Source organism: Barbus barbus, assembly GCF_936440315.1.
Source record: "Barbus barbus genome assembly, chromosome: 17".
Classification (NCBI taxonomy): Eukaryota; Metazoa; Chordata; class Actinopteri; order Cypriniformes; family Cyprinidae; genus Barbus; species Barbus barbus.
Genome location: NC_136745.1, coordinates 13,146,292 through 13,162,558, shown reverse-complemented (window position 1 = coordinate 13,162,558; position 16,267 = coordinate 13,146,292). Strand labels below are relative to the sequence as shown.

The 16,267-nt window shown below is 36.4% G+C and overlaps 1 protein-coding gene across 1 annotated transcript in view; it reads right to left on the bottom strand.

Annotated features, from left to right (window-relative positions):
- Nucleotides 1-1,421: 1,421 nt before the first annotated feature.
- LOC306883008 (complexin-1-like) overlaps nucleotides 1,422-16,267 on the bottom strand; it is a gene marked incomplete at both ends in the record, with an annotated part of 59,128 nt that continues 44,282 nt past the window's right edge. Inside the window, 2 exons of the mRNA XM_079438056.1 lie at nucleotides 1,422-1,619; nucleotides 8,059-8,234. Of these exons, the coding sequence (XP_079294182.1) occupies nucleotides 1,422-1,619; nucleotides 8,059-8,234 (374 nt within the window). The remainder of the gene's footprint in view (nucleotides 1,620-8,058; nucleotides 8,235-16,267) is intronic.

The following is a 16,267-nucleotide window of genomic DNA, read 5'->3' as shown; positions in this document are numbered from 1 at the left end:
TCCTTTAGACCTCTTTTACTAAGCTTGTTTGACTGATACTAGGAAGACGACACAGCATTTGCACACAAACATTCTCTAGCAAATAAGCTGAATACATAACTATGAAGATTGTCTGTTATTGCTGATCTGGGAGCAGAGTCCCATATACAACCAACGGACACAGGACATCTTCATTCAGAAACAAATATTGCACCATTGTCACTGTCTGTTTACGTAATGTGTGCTCACAACCATGTTGTGAGAGCTAACGTAAATAAATGTAGACACTAAGAACTAGATTCTACTATACAGCAGTGAAGATGAAGAGATTATATATTTATATTTATATAGCCCTATTGATCCAATTGTAGTTGTATGTGATCGATGTCACCCCTCACATTCTTAAGTACTGTAAAAAGCACAAATAAGTCAATTCAAGATGAGCGTTAAGCTAAGCGCTAAGGTTTCACTCGCGGCGGCTAGCTAACACATGTGATTCTATTTTAATCGATCACATCCAGTTTACTAGAGTGTGATGTGAATGTGTGTGACAATGTAATGAGGGACTTACTTTATAGTTTAGTTACCTAAACTAGAGACATGAACAACAACCTATTTAACACTGGTGTCTGTCGGACAACAAAATCCAAAACCAGAGTTATTGCCTTAAATTTCAGTGTATTTCAGCTAAAAATGCAAAATGAAATGGGATAAAGTGTAATGATTAACAAAGAAAAATTGTTAGCATGCTTAGAGGAAAACAACCAACAAAACAACCAGATCATGTGATATCGTAAGTTCTCTTCCGTATTACAGTTTTCAGTCATATTAATCAGATATGATGTGACAATTCATGATGGCAACAGGAACTGTATAGCCTACTAGTTTGGATGATTATTGAATCTGTATGCAGTATATATCTATAAGTATACCACATGGATTCATCAGTAATATCTATAACAGAGCAACAATCAAAAATATGATATGATTGGAGAAATCTCTCCAAGATAAATTTATGGCTTTTACTCATAGTCATTGTTTGTTATATATATCTATATCTATATACAGGTATATTGATATATATATATATATATGTATATCTGTAGTCATATACAGTTTTTTTTCTTCATTTGCTATTTACAAAAAAAATTAACGAAGCATGGGGAATATTCTTGCTCTAAGGTCCGGACTCAGGGGGCATTAAATTTGTCTTTAAACAGAGTCTGATGTATGCAATGTAACATTTCTAGTGCACACGTTGTATTTTATTCATTGTTTTAATCAAAAAATGTCACATGTTTTGCAGTTAAAGACAGATGTTATGGCACAAATTTTGAGTCCAGAGATCTTAGAACATATGCGAGAGAGGGGAAGGGGGAAAAGGAGGTGGATTTCATGACATTAATGATTCCCGTTTTATCACAACTTGTTGTGGAACACTGTTACTTTTTATTGAACATATCTTGAAGCGGGCCTGGGAGGAACTTCATGACGGTGTCCACGATGCTTTCCTCCTCCTCTTCTTCATTGCCGCAGCCGGCAGGGATTGCTTTCTTGGGGCGGGTCAGACTGCCTTCTGATGCCTGCTCCATGGCTGCCTGCGCTTCTGCCTCCTTCTCTTCCTTCTTCTTTATACCGTACTGAAAAATACACGACAGTGTGTTAGGTGTTTCCACATGTGACCTTTGGTTGTTTTATAAGCACATTTCTATATCCATTGTTGTTTTTCTTCTGCAAAGATTTGCATGCTGTTTACTAAAACGGAAAACTTAGAATATTTTTTTTTTTAAATGAAATAAATTAAAAAAATAAACTAAAAAATAATAATAAAAAAATAAATGCATCTTTATGCACTATAATAACTACAACTAAATCTAAAACCAAATTAAAAATAAGAAAAATGTATGTAGCCGCAACAACAACAGCAATAATAATAATTAGGGGCAGCCCAATGGATAGAGAGTCGGACTTGTAACCTGAAGGTTGCAGGTTCGAGTCTCAGGTCTGGCAGGAATTGTCAGTGGGGGGAGTGAATAACCAGTGCCCTCTCCACCCTCAATACCACGACTGAGCTGAGACCCTTGAGCAAGGCACCGAGCCCCCAACTGCTCCCCGGGCGCCGCAGCTTTGGCTGACCACTGCTCCGGGTGTGTGTTCACGGTGTGTGTGTGCACTTGTATGGGTTAATAAAAATTGTGCTCTGTTAAATACTGAGCACAAATTCCGAGTATGGGTCACCATACTTGGCCACACGTCACTTCACTTTCATAATAATGACAAAAACGCAACAAAATTACATTTTAAATAAAATTACAATGAAAACAGAAACTATAAAAATTAAATATTAAAATAAAATCCATGATATTATAATAACCCTGCTTGCATGTGAACTTCTTTATTTATGTTTGTTTGTTTGTTTAAACGTGTATAATTTGGTAACACTTTATTTTACGGTGTCCTTGTAACATGTTACATGTACTTACTATTATAAAAACAATAAATTATGCATAATTACATGTAACCCTAACCATATAGTATATGTAGTTGTTACGGAAGCAGACTAGACACAGAGGATTATCAAAATAATGCAATGTCTTTATTGATTCAGCAGATGGTAAGCAGCAGATGAAGGTGAGTTGTAATATTGTCACTTGATTGGATGTAGAAATATATATACTGAATAATATCTGGTCTTGCCAGGAACTCGTGGATGACTTGAGGCAGCACACACCCCAGGATGACGGCAGAGATGAGGACTGAATGCTGACTGAGGGAGACACGATGGAGACACGGGAACCAAAGAAGGAGAGCAACGGGTGGCAAGTAGTCTTCAAGGTAAGTGGCAGGTAAGTAGTAGCGAAGAGCTGAGAGAGTCCACTTCGTGTAAGCAAGATCGGACAATGACTGGAGTGGGGTGTGTGCTTAAATAGTGCTGTGCTGATGAGTGCTGATGATGTGCAGGTGCCTTGAATTAGTATTCAGGCGACTGTGATCATTGTGATGGATTAGTGGTGGAGCCTGGCCAATCTGTGACAGTAGTATAGTAGTAAATACATGTAGTTAATTAATATTAATCAGTACTTAAATGTATAATTAGACTGTAACAAGGACACCTTAAAACCAAGTGTAACCTATAATTTTCACTCCCAGTTTTCACTTAGAAAGTTCTAGTAAATTCCACAAACTAAGAAATGACAAGTAACACATAGAAAAGTAGAAAAGTTGAGGTTTTTGGCCTCTTTTGCCAAGTTGCTGTTTTCTGCTGTATTTTTTTTTTTTACTGTATGTATAAAACCAAACATTTTAGTCTACATTTTAGCTGGATATGGAATAATGCTATAGTTGAAATAAGAGATGAATATGACATATGATGCTTGCTGTTTCTTTGCAATTGTTTGTGAAATTTCTTAGTAAAAATTGTTTCTATATATATATTTTTTTATTATTATTATTTTTTTTTTTTTTTTACAGTGTAGACCCAATGTGTGCCACCCTGATATTGTCTGGATGTCAAAATGTCATAAAACTGAAAATGTATGAACACTTTGGTGTCTGGAAAGGACAGGCAATTTGCTAAATGAATGATTTGCAGGATTATTTCTTCTTAATTAGCATACAAATGTTGGAGCATTGGAGAATTTTGGCTACACCCAATTCTAGATTGCCTCATGACCTGGACGTTAATTTAAATTGGAATGGTGTTGACTATGTCCATAAAACCTTGGCGTGCTGCCACTTGGCAACTCAGTGTAATCATTTGAACCTGACAGTTAGCTGAGTGATTCCCAGAAGCATCATTTAGAGCTGAAACACTTTCTCATTTACAAACAAATGCCCTAATTTTAAATGGTGTGCCAAATATTGGCAAGGAAATCCACTTCATTACAGAAGTACTTAGATGACAAATGGTCCATTTAATCTTTTTTTCACCCCAAAGGGTCTGAGGCTCATTAATTCTTGCCTATTCGGTTTTAACCTTTTGGCTACATTAGAAAACACATTTATTAAGTAATCTTAAGTAATCCACAAATTTACAAGTAAATTGTGCTTATGCTGTTGATAATACAAAAGGTTGCTTTTTTTTATATTTTTGAAACCCGTCTCTTTTGCTCACCAGGGCTGTATTTATCAGATTTTTTTTAAAAATGCAGTAAAACAACAATGTTATGAATTACTATTGCAATTTAAAATATTTGAATATGTAATTTATTCCTGTGTTGGCAAAGCTGAATTTTCAGCATCATTACTCCAGTCTTCAGTGTCACAAGATCCTTCAGAAATCATTCTGATATGCTGATTTGCTCAAGAAACATTTAAAATTATTATCAATATTGCATTAATTTTATCAATATTGCATCAATTTAATGCATCCTTGCTAAACAAAAGTGTAATTTTTTGTTTGTTTGTGTCAGTGACCTTAAACTTTTGAACAATTGTGCACTTGTACATGTATATGCTAGCTATATACAGAAGTATAATGTATATTTATTGTTTTAACTCATACATTCTGCACGTATATGACGGGTTCGGTTACCTGTATCGCTTCAGGAATCAGTCAAATCCTGAGGAATGAGGATGTATAGTAATGGGTTGGAAGGAAATTTATATGAAGGAATGATGTTTAGGGCAAGGCATATATCCTCTTTGGGACTCTCTGCTGCTCTAAGACATATATAATTGTGACGTTTTGCCAGTAAATGGATTAAACAATGGATCATTTCTGCCTCTGTCTACTGAGGTCACAAACTAGCTCATGCAATCAGCAGCTGAACTTCTAAACAATGATTTTCTGCTTTTCTCAAACCATCTATCTACTTGATATAATTCGGTCACTTATGTACGCATGAAATCTTATTAATGCAGCTTAATCTGAGAAATACTTATGGGTTACTTGAAGAGAGTGCTTGGCAAACCCTGAAGTTCAGTCGTCGTGGATAGAGGCATAAGGACTACCCTCAGTATTGCAGTCACGTTTTGTACAGAATGTGGAGATGCTGCCTTAATCCTTGTGGTAAATTAGACCCATGGGGTGATGGCTTAGTGGAAAAAAGACAGGCTTTTTCTCTCAACATGGCTTTGCATAAAAATGTATATGTTTTTCTCAGACTCTCACAAGAGGAGATCATCCTCCATTTTGTGCAGCCATGCATACAATCTCCGAGACTCAGCCGCCCAAGGTAAATTATCACAACAAATTCGTAAGTGGCAAGTCTGTTAAGCAGAATAATCATTTTTAGCTCTGACTTTAATACATTGGATGAAGCAAATGTTCTTGATGTCATTTAAACAATCACTATCTATCTATCTATCTATCTATCTATCTATCTATCTATCTATCTATCTATCTATCTATCTATCTATCTATCTATCTATCTATCTATCTATCTATCTATCTATCTATCTATCTATCTATCATGAGAGAGAGTTTTTAATCAAATAGCTACTGTATATACACTACCAGTCAAAAGTTTTTGAACAGTAAGATTTTTAATGTTTTTAAATAATTCTGTTCTGCTCATCAAACCTGGCTCTATTTGATCCAAAGTACAGCAAAAACAGTATTATTGTGAAGTATTTTCATCCTTAATTTTGAGACCCCACCCATCCCCATCTAATAAACGCTTCTCATGTGGAGATATGTTGGTGTGCTCACATCTGTGTGGAATCCTACAGTTTCCGAAGTGAGGAGGGAATATTACTGAATTTATTAGTTTTCGCATGCTGAGAGATAAGCAGATGTATGTGTGAGAGAAAATATCATATATAGTGAGAAGATTTCCTTTTCTCTGTTTTTATTTAAGCTCCATTAGATGAGGCTAAAAATGTTCAGAGCATTCTCTTGCCATTTACTGTTGCTGTTAGGAACTATTTTTAGCGGAAGGACAAACTTGTTTCAAAAAAGTAACATTTCAATACATACATTTTTGGTTTTAATATTTTTTATTGTGTGGTAACTGTTTTATAAAAGCAATAATGTACGAGAGGCAGTGCTGTATCATGAATAATTCACGACTGAAGGGCGTTGTTAGGCACGAGTCCTATCTTATTGCTTACATAGATATTATTTGTGTGTCTACTAATTAATAAATATTATTATTATTATACATTAAAACATTATAACTATATTAATACATTAATAAATTAGGCCTATTATTGGCAGTTACTGTTGATAAAATTATTAACAAACGATATGTAATGTAGATCGATAATAACCTGAACATATATATATTAATAAATTACACTTATTTTATTAAAAATAATTAAAAACAGTATATAATGGAGATAACTAATAAACAGTAGTTCATTTACATTTTTATATGAATATAATTGAATGTTAATTAATCAAAGTGTCATGGCAATTCTATATGAATATACATCAACTATTATAGCACTGCGTAATGTAATAATGTTTATTGTAATGTACATCATGTAATGAAGTTGTTAAATACAACGATTGTCTATTATTAGAATAATATTTCCATTTTCATAATCCCTGGGTCTTTCCTTCCATGACACCTTTTTCCTTTTTTTCTTCTTCATATTGTCACACAGAAAAGCAGCCATATGGTTGTATGAGCAAATGGACTGAAGCATAGTCAATCTCCACAGCCTCCACAGTAATGGAATGCTTGCCAGAGCTAGACTGTTATTTTTCCAGTCCCTCTAGTTCACAGCGTGCGCCTCAGGGCCCGTCCATCCCCATACACAGCGTTCCACTCGACTGGTACAAAGCAGCATTCAGCCTCCCCAAGAGTGAAGCAAACAAAGAAAACCCCCATAAAAAAACTTTCACTTTATGTATTTAGGTAGTCTGTATAATTCTATAATGTTATTCGATCACTACTTTTCCAATACAGTATTAATATAATATTTTCTAAATAGCCTATGATCAGTGATTCTCAAAGAAAAATTAAATATGATCATATATATATATATATATACATACACAGTCATGGCCAAAAATATTGTCACCCTTGGTAAATGTGATCAAAGGCGGCTGTGAAAATTAATCTGCATTGTTAATCCTTTTGATCTTTTATTAAAAAAATTAACAAAAATCTAACCCTTCTTTGGATAATAAGAATTTAAAATGGGGGGAAATTTCATTTTGAAATAAATGTTTTTTACACGTTGGACACAAGTATTGGCACCCCTAGAAATTCTTATGAGTAAAATATCTCTGAAGTATATTCCCATTCATAGTCACAATTTTGGGTGCTCCAGGGTGATTATGAATTCCCATTTCCACCATCAGGGCAATAATTAGGAATTTCCAATCAACATAAAATGTTACAAAACTGCCTAGAAGAGGAGGTCTTTATCATCCTAATGCACGGTGAGAAGGAGAGTTTGAGTGGCTAAAGACTCTCCAAGGACCACAGCTGGAGAATTGCAGAAAATAGTTGAGTCTCGGGGTCAGAAAACCTTTAAAAAAAATTGTCAAACAGCACCTACATCACATGTTGTTTGGGAGGGTTTCAAGAAAAATTGTCCTCACTCATCCAAAAACTATCTCCAGAATATTCAGTTATCAGACACTACTGGAACTTCAAATGGGACTGGCTTCTATGGTCAGATGAAAATAAAAAATGAGCTCAAGATGGGTTTGGTGAACACAGGGATAAAATGTACCCATGTGTACAATGAAATATACTGCTGTATTTTTGATGTTGTGGGCCTATATTTCTGCTGGAGGTCCTGGACATCTTGTTTAGACACATGGCATCATGGATTCTATCAAATACCAACAGATAAAAAATTAACAAGTGACTGACTGTTAGAAATCTTATAATTGGCCATGTTTGGATCTTCCAACCGGACAATAATCCAAACACAAACCTCAAAAACAACACAAAAATGGGTCACTGAGCACAAAACCAATCTTTTGCTATGGCCATTCCAGTCCTGTGACCTGAACCCTGTAGAAAATGAGTGGGGTGAACTGAAGACTTTAAGTTTTCTTTCTATGTTTTTTAAGTGAATGTTAATCATAATCACCCTGGCCTAGATTATCATAAGTGATCATATAAACATTTTGACACCTCATAACAGTGAGAAATTATTTCACGGTACATTTACCTTGTCCCTGATGCCCTGTCGCATCGATTCCCTCTCCGATTCCATTTTTGCATACTTTGCCTTCCTCTCCTCCTCCTGTTGCCTGAGGGCTTCCTGTCTTTCTTCCTCCTTTCTGTCGGCATCAGGGTCCTTCTCCTCCTCGCCCCCCAGCATTTTCCCCATGTCCTTGGTCGCCCCTTTGAGAAAAAAAAAGGAGAGGAACAGGAAATCACGGACTGCATACCGGTCACAAAATGGGACTTCCAAAGACATTTGGAGGATAACCTCTAACACAAGGTGAACTGAAAAGCTGATAAATTAGTTCTCACTGTCTGCCAGTTTCTTTTAAAAATACTCTCAATGACGACTGCTCTCTTTGTCGGCAAGACATGCAAGTAAGACAGCCGCCAAGAAAAGGACAATGGGTCAGATCGTTATAACAAAAGGACTCTATTAGGGCCATGAGAATACAGGATTTTGACAAAGCAGATAATAAGTTCTGATTGCATCCACAGCTCACATTCATCAGTCATCATACCGCTTGTTAGCGCTCCGCGGTGTGACTATGTGAGACGTCGTGTAACTCTCCACTGATTGGTCAAACCGTATAATTGCAACACAGTGTTAGGCTGTGTCAGGCTTACTATAGCTAATGAGGGAGTAATTGGAATTTAGCAAAAGACAAGTGCTTAAAATCACACATTCAGTATCCCTTCAAGAGCAGCCAGCTAATATGATCCTAATATAGACACTGACACTGAATATACCATTAAATCAGGGGAAATAATGGAAATAATGCATTGATTTTGCATAAGATGAATATTCACTGTCATGATATTGCGTTTAAGTTTAGAAAAAAAAAATCTGCATATGCATTAATTATAATGTTTCAATGTTAACAACTTTGCATTGTGCCACTTAATGTACATATTAATTTAGCAGATTATTTTTCCCAAAGCGACTAACAAATGTAAAGTATAACAGATTTTTTATAATGTATACTATCTTCTAAAGATACTTGAGATGCAAATTGCAAACATATGAAATTTTGAACAAATTTGAGGTCATGAAGTCATAAAATTGTACAAAATGAACTGTAGTCATGCTTAAAACAAGAACAAACTTTTGTCAATGGGTAATGAAAACTTGTTTACCCTTTGAATTAAGTAGATTTTTTCTGAGCCCACTGGCAGATATTTGTTCTTGTTTTAATCATAAACAGGTCTTTGATAAATTTCTCATAAACCAAGACTTCTTATTTTATACTTTTTATTATTATGCCATTTTGCCTCTCAAGTAAATATATCTTGATTTAAGAATCTTTAGACGTTTGCACTTGAAAGCAACCAAAATACTGATAAAGATCATCCCTTTTTTTGCGGTATGAACAGAAATACAGTAAAAGTTATTTCCGTAGCAGAGCTATTCAAGCTTCATGCTTTTTTTTTTTTTTTTGTAAAATGAATGAAAAAGTAATGGAGATCTGTTGGAAGTTATATTTTCAAACCTTGAAGCATTGCTTATACAAGACATACCTTTATAAAACCTGCAGAAACCAGATAAAAGTGTCTGTCAAATGTAATAAGATCTGATGATACTTGTAAGAGGTTCGATTTTAAAACAGATTTTACCACTACATCTGAAGCAACTAAAATTCCATTTATGTTACACATTTTTTTTTATACCCATTACTGTGCCATTGCTAATGCCATGCTCTACAGTGTAAGAAGAAAAAAAATCCATAGAAGAAACAGAAAAAGTACTGGTAATTTTCTGCCAGGACATTATTCGTTAAGTTAATGGACATTTCCCTTAACCCTAAAATACATATATACAAAATATAAATACATACACTGTAGGTGACATTCTATTGATGTAACATAGAGAAAATGCAGTTGTGTCAGGCTGTAAACACACTTTCATTTCCAATAATTTTTTGTATCACCAATCTTGTGGTCAGTAATGCTCAAATAATAGTACAAATCTAGCCACATTCAACACCATACTTTTTGTCCCACTGCCACCTTAGTGTCTGAGATACTGTAGAAGGCTGACATAGCAGAACAGAAGTTATCCAAGTTCATGCAATATATATTCATGTCACGTCAGTTTGTGCTGGGAGACAGAACGGCATGTAAATGCATGAAGGGTTCTGTTTTCAGTCCAGGAGTTTTGTTCTCCCTGGATCAGCAGTTGAGGGCGGAACACTGCCATTCCACCGGTCCATGAGGTCTGCGTTCAACCTGCGTGACACATGGTCTCGCATTTACTGCTCTCTAGCAATTGATTTTAATGAGGGCTGGGTCTCTCTGACAGAAGAGATGTGTAAAGACTTCAGCCTTCAGATCTGACGATTCTCTTCTCTTTCATCAACCTGGGCTATTCGTTCACCAAGCTTATCTTTACTCTGGAGAAGGTTGTTGAGCATACAGTCATCTGCTTTTTGTTACAATATAAAAGTATGTTTTACTGATATAGTGCTAATATTCCATCTAAAGTAATACCATTTATTTTATACTAATATACTTTATATATAATGATGTACTGATGCAATAATACAGTACATAATAAAAGAGACACAATTAGTTCATCACGTGACACTAAAATTTAGCAGTAAGCATTAATGTAACAACAAAAGATGTAACAAAAAAACGAAATGTACATAATTAAAAACAAAAACTATCAAGAAACATAATTCTTTAAATAGAATACCATCAAATATAAGATTGTTGGAATGTTAGTTTATGGTTTTTCTCTGTAAAAATTATATGATGACTATTCATTTTTATTTCCAAAATTTGTACCATTCTGTGTATAGTAAGGCACTTTAACTTGCTGTTAACAAATTAACCTTTTATTTTTATTTATTTATTTAATTTATTTTTAACAAGGCCAAAACAGGGCTAACAGCACATGCTAACCCTTTTCAGGTAGGTTTTTCGGTCAAAAAGACTCCATAATCAACTGCAAATTCACTTTCAGTCTGACACCATCTCCACTTTTTTTTTCAATTCATTTTTGATGAATTCAAGTTCAGCCCTACGTTTTGTTCTCAGAATATCCTGTTTTTGAAAGTAAAATGTACTGTAAATGGCATTGGTTGAATTTAAATTTAGCTGCATGATGTGAGGTCAGAACATACATTTATATCACAAACTGACTGACATTACAGTGTGACTCACTTCAGTCTTTCTGTAATTCCAACGAAATGAAACAATTATCTGTACTCGTATCACACTGGAGCCAGCCATTCAGCTTTAGCACAATCAATAGGTCAGTAAGTGGCAGAATTGTACAACTTTATGAGCTTGAACAAAGCATGCCCATAAGGACTGTAGGCTTGCTACTGCTCTCAAATTGACTTCTGAGAAGACAGAATGAGTCTGTGCAAAATGGGAAAATGAGAGGAAACACTTGTCTCCATCTTTAAAATCCACTGATTTCAGAACAGTTGATTTGGGGTTTTAATTTTAGGGTTGGATCAACCTATGAAAACTGACTCTGTGGTGACTGAACTGAAACTACCCACTAGGGCATCCATGGAAAAGATTAGCTGACATAACCGAAAAACTTGCTGAAACCGAGAGATTCTATAGAGAGCTGTCATCGTGAATTACCAGTCAAGTGCAGAGTATATCCCTGTACAGAACAGCTTTAGCAAACTCAAGTTTTGAAATGAGAATAGCTGTGTGTTCACAGAGAATATCTTCGGCTGCAGTAGGTGAACGTCTTGAAAGTACAAATAGTGCTTCACTGCAAAGTATATTTTGCTTCGAAAATTGCTCTTTTGAATCGCTCAGAATGCTGTATCATTGCAGTGTAGGAGAGAATACATGATATTTGTGGTTTGAATTTTGCATGGCACTCACTTAAATGGACCAAACCAAAGACATTTTTTACAAATTCTGTGGTTATATTATAAATATTTGATCTTTTTAAGAGAGTTTGGCATTTAAATCAGTATGTGTAACCATTTTGCGCACTTTACTTTTGTAATGTGACATTTCTAAATGGAAGAGGATATTCAACAGGTAAAAACTCCAGAGTAAAGGCTCATTCACACCAAAGATGATAACTATAACTATAAAGTTTTTATAATCATTCTCATTCTGTGATAATAGTGAAGTCCATGCCATGACTATACAGTAACACTAATGACACAGAGATACGAGTCACTTTCAGAAAGATTTTCTTCCAGCTGATGAACAATAAATCATTGACAGCAAGTCATAATTTTATAGAAGCTTGTCTCCATCATGGGATAAAAAAAATATATAGGTAATTGCGACATTTTATCTCACAATTCAGACTTTTTTCTTACAATTCTAAGAAGAAAAGTTCATTCTTAGTAATTACCTTTTTAATTCTTTATTCGATTGTGGAAACAAAAACAGAATTCCAAAATGTAATGTCAGAATTTTATGAAAAAAATTTTTTTTTCAAACTTTCAAACCTTTGAGATGTAAATATCTTTAGATTTTTTTTTTTTTTTTTCTGATCTTTTTTCTCTGAATTGTTTGTTTATATCTCACAATTTTTTCTCTGAATTGCAAGATAAAATTAGAAGATAAAATGTTGAAATTACATTTATTTATTTAATCCCATGGCAGAAATGGGCTTCCACAGAATCCATCCTCAGTTGTTGGAGTGGATCCTAATATACAGTATTTATTGATATTATTATCTTTATAGTCATAATTTTTGGTGTGATGGGCCTTTAAGACTTACATTTACATTTACATTCAGTCATTTGGCAGACGCTTTTATCCAAAGCGACTTACAATCGGGGAATACAAAAAGCGATTGATCTTGAAGAGGCAATCAGACAGAGGAAGTGCTCGTAACACCAAGTCTCACTCATTGTTCAAATAAATACAAGCTAGTAAGGGAGGGAGAGAAAGATAGAGGGAAAGAGTGAGTTTTTTTTTTTTTTTTTTTTTAAAGTTTAGGATGAAGTCAAGTACTGCCGAAAGAGATGAGTTTTCAGTTGTTGCTTGAAGATTGACAGGGATCCTGCATTCCGGATAGGGGTGGGAAGATTATTCCACCAGCCAGGAATGGTGAACGAGAATGTTCTGGTGATTTTGGGAGATCTAGTGATTTTGAGCCTCTCTGTGATGGTACCACAAGGCGTCGCTCACTAGCAGATCTCAGACTTCTGGAGGGGATGTAGGTTTGTAATAGTGAGTGGAAGTAGGAGGGTGCTGAGCCTGTGGTAGTTCTGTATGCAAGCATCAGTGTCTTGAACTTGATGAGAGCTGCCACTGGTAGCCAATGCAAGGAGATGAAGAGAGGTCTAACATGCGTTCTTTTGGGCTCGTTGAAGATCAGTCGTGCCGCTGCATTCTGAATCATTTGTAGAGGTTTGATTGTGTTTGATGGCAGACCAGCCAGAAGAGCATTGCAGTAGTCCAGTCTAGAAACGACAAGGGCCTGGACAATAAGTTGTGCAGCATGCTTTGTCAGAAAGGGCCTGATCTTTCTGATGTTGTGTAGTGCAAACCTGCAGGATCGAGCAGTCTTTGCAATGTGCTCTTTGAAAGTCAGCTGGTCATCAAAGATTACACCAAGATTTCTGACCGAAGTTGATGGGGTAATCATTGATGAGCCTAACTGAATCGTGAAGTCATGCCGTAGAGTCAGAGTGGCAGGGAAGACCAGAAGATCCGTCTTTGCCAGGTTGAGCTGTAGGTGATGTTCTTTCATCCATGCCGAGATGTCCGCCAGGCAGCCTGAGATCCGTGCAGCTACCGTTGGGTCATCTGGTTGAAAAGAGAGATACAGCTGTGTGTCATCGGCGTAGCAATGATAGGAGAAGCCATGTGCATGTATGATGGGACCCAGCGATGTAGTGTATGTGGAGAAGAGGAGGGATCCAAGAACCGATCCCTGAGGAACTCCAGTGACCAGTTGATGTGCTTTGGATACCTCCCCTCCCCAGGCCACCCTGAAAGATCTACCGGTGAGACAGGATTCAAACCAGCGGAGAGGAATCCCAGTGATGCCCAGTGATGAGAGGGTAGACAGGAGAATCTGATGATTGACAGTGTCAAAAGCAGCAGAAAGATCCAGCAGAATAAGGACTGATGATTTGGAATCGGCCTTTGCAATTCGCAGGGCTTCAGTGACTGAGAGTAGCGCAGTCTCTGTTGAATGGCCACTCCTGAAACCTGACTGTTTAGCATCCAGTTTGTTGTACTGTGAAAGAAACCGTGAGAGCTGGTTGAAGACAACTCGTTCGAGTGTTTTGTGTGTATTATCTTCGAGTGTGACTTGATTATATCCATTGGGAATGTACTTCTAAATCTAAATAAAAATTTAAAATACTCATAATAAACTCGAAAACTGATTATAACCTTGCTTGGACCATATGCTCTAACCAAAGAATTTTGAAGGAAAAACATGCATACATTTCAAACATACATAACTACATCCACTCAACTTCCAGTCCAATTAATATTAACCATTTTTTCCCCAAAGTTTTTGAAGATCACAGGCGAAAGCCGTCGCTCTGATCTCCTGTTTGAACTCTAGTGTTTTTCATTGTCTGTTTTTAATTAGCGCTGTTTTCACTGGCTTGGCACTGGCTCTTGTCTCAGCTCCTCTGCAGCACGCGCTGTTAATCTGCGCTCCTGAGGCTAATTAGCTCATCTGATCATGACAAAGTCGCCGCGGGACACACAAACTCTTTACGGCGTCTCTGTGCAGCATAGCACTATCTACTGCTCAGCCGCTCATGCAGACCAGACTAGAGTCCCTGAAGTAGATCTCTTCATAACAAGCAGCTAACCATGCTAAAGCTACACTGTTCAAGGGTCTCCTCTATGTGTCATTGAACGTCTGTCGGCTGGGAGGCACTGAAAGATGCCAAAGTGATGCTTGAATTTGGAAAATGGTACAGTCACATGGGCTGGAAATGGACTGTGTTACATAAAAAGAGTGTGTTTGCGTAAGTATCTGTCTGTTGTAATGGAAAAAGTGATGGAGATGGCATACTTGACAGGTGGCATATCCTCATACCTTTGTGTAGTTGTCAGTGTGTGTCTATGTGTCCTTACTGTGAGAGGAAGTGTGGGTAGATGAGAACAAAATGTGCCACTCTTTACCCGAGTGCCTGCGTAGAAAAGGAAAACATAACCATAGGGCCGTGCGATATGTGTCGTGTGATAGTTGAAATGTGTCAGCTGGCAGAGAATTTGCTAAACCGTTTATACCACAGTAGATATATTTGTGCAGCTACATATTATCTTCCCTTACCAGCATGTAAAGGGCCAGGAAATGGGACTGATTGTGACAGATCTATCTATCTGTTCCATTCAGAATCAGAGTTTATATCTCACGATTCTGATGGGTTTTTTTGGGGTTTTTTTGTTTTGTTTTTTTCTCAGAATTGAAGGACATAACACAATTCTGAGTTTACATTTCACAATTTTGAACATTTGAAAATTACGAGAAAATGTCACAATTATCTTTGAAAGTCGCTTTGGATAAAACTTTGTAAGTCGCTTTGGATAAAACTTTGTAAGTCGCTTTGGATAAAAGCATCTGCTAAATGACTAAGTGTAAGTAATGTAACATTAACTAAATGTAAATGTTATTAAAGATTTTTTACCAGTGACTGGTGATTATTTTTTGAAGATTATTATTTTTAGCCTTAAGTGTTAATAAAGTGCTAAAACGTATGTTATAAGAGGTATATTTATTTGTTATGAAAAATCATATCTTTTGACAGAGAAAATATGGTTTACAGTAGAGTACCTTTTATGTGTCAAGTTTTTAATTCACTAAATTATTCAAAAATAGACATTCCTACTCAAGTAATCAAACCAATTTTCTCACTGAACTTTCCTCAAAAATAATCATATATTGTGTTTTCTACTCTTATTGCGCATGAATGTATCCCACTACACTTTTCAAGGTTATTTTTCTCTCTGTGCATGTGTGTATTTGTGCCTGCGTGTGTGAAGGTCATCTGCACACTGAAGGACTGTGAGAGGGGGGACCAAGTCCCACGTGGAGAACTGGGCACATGGAGAGAGCGCAAACCCAAGGACTCTGTGTTCCTTTCTTGCTCCATCTGTCTTTATCTCGCACCTGCTAAACTGCGAGAGCCCAGCGGCACACGCTCCTCCCTGCGAGGACATTAATGTCCACTGACAGATCAGATACTACATGGGACACCCACAAATACTGTCTCTTCCACAGTGCCACACAGCAGAGAGGGCACGAC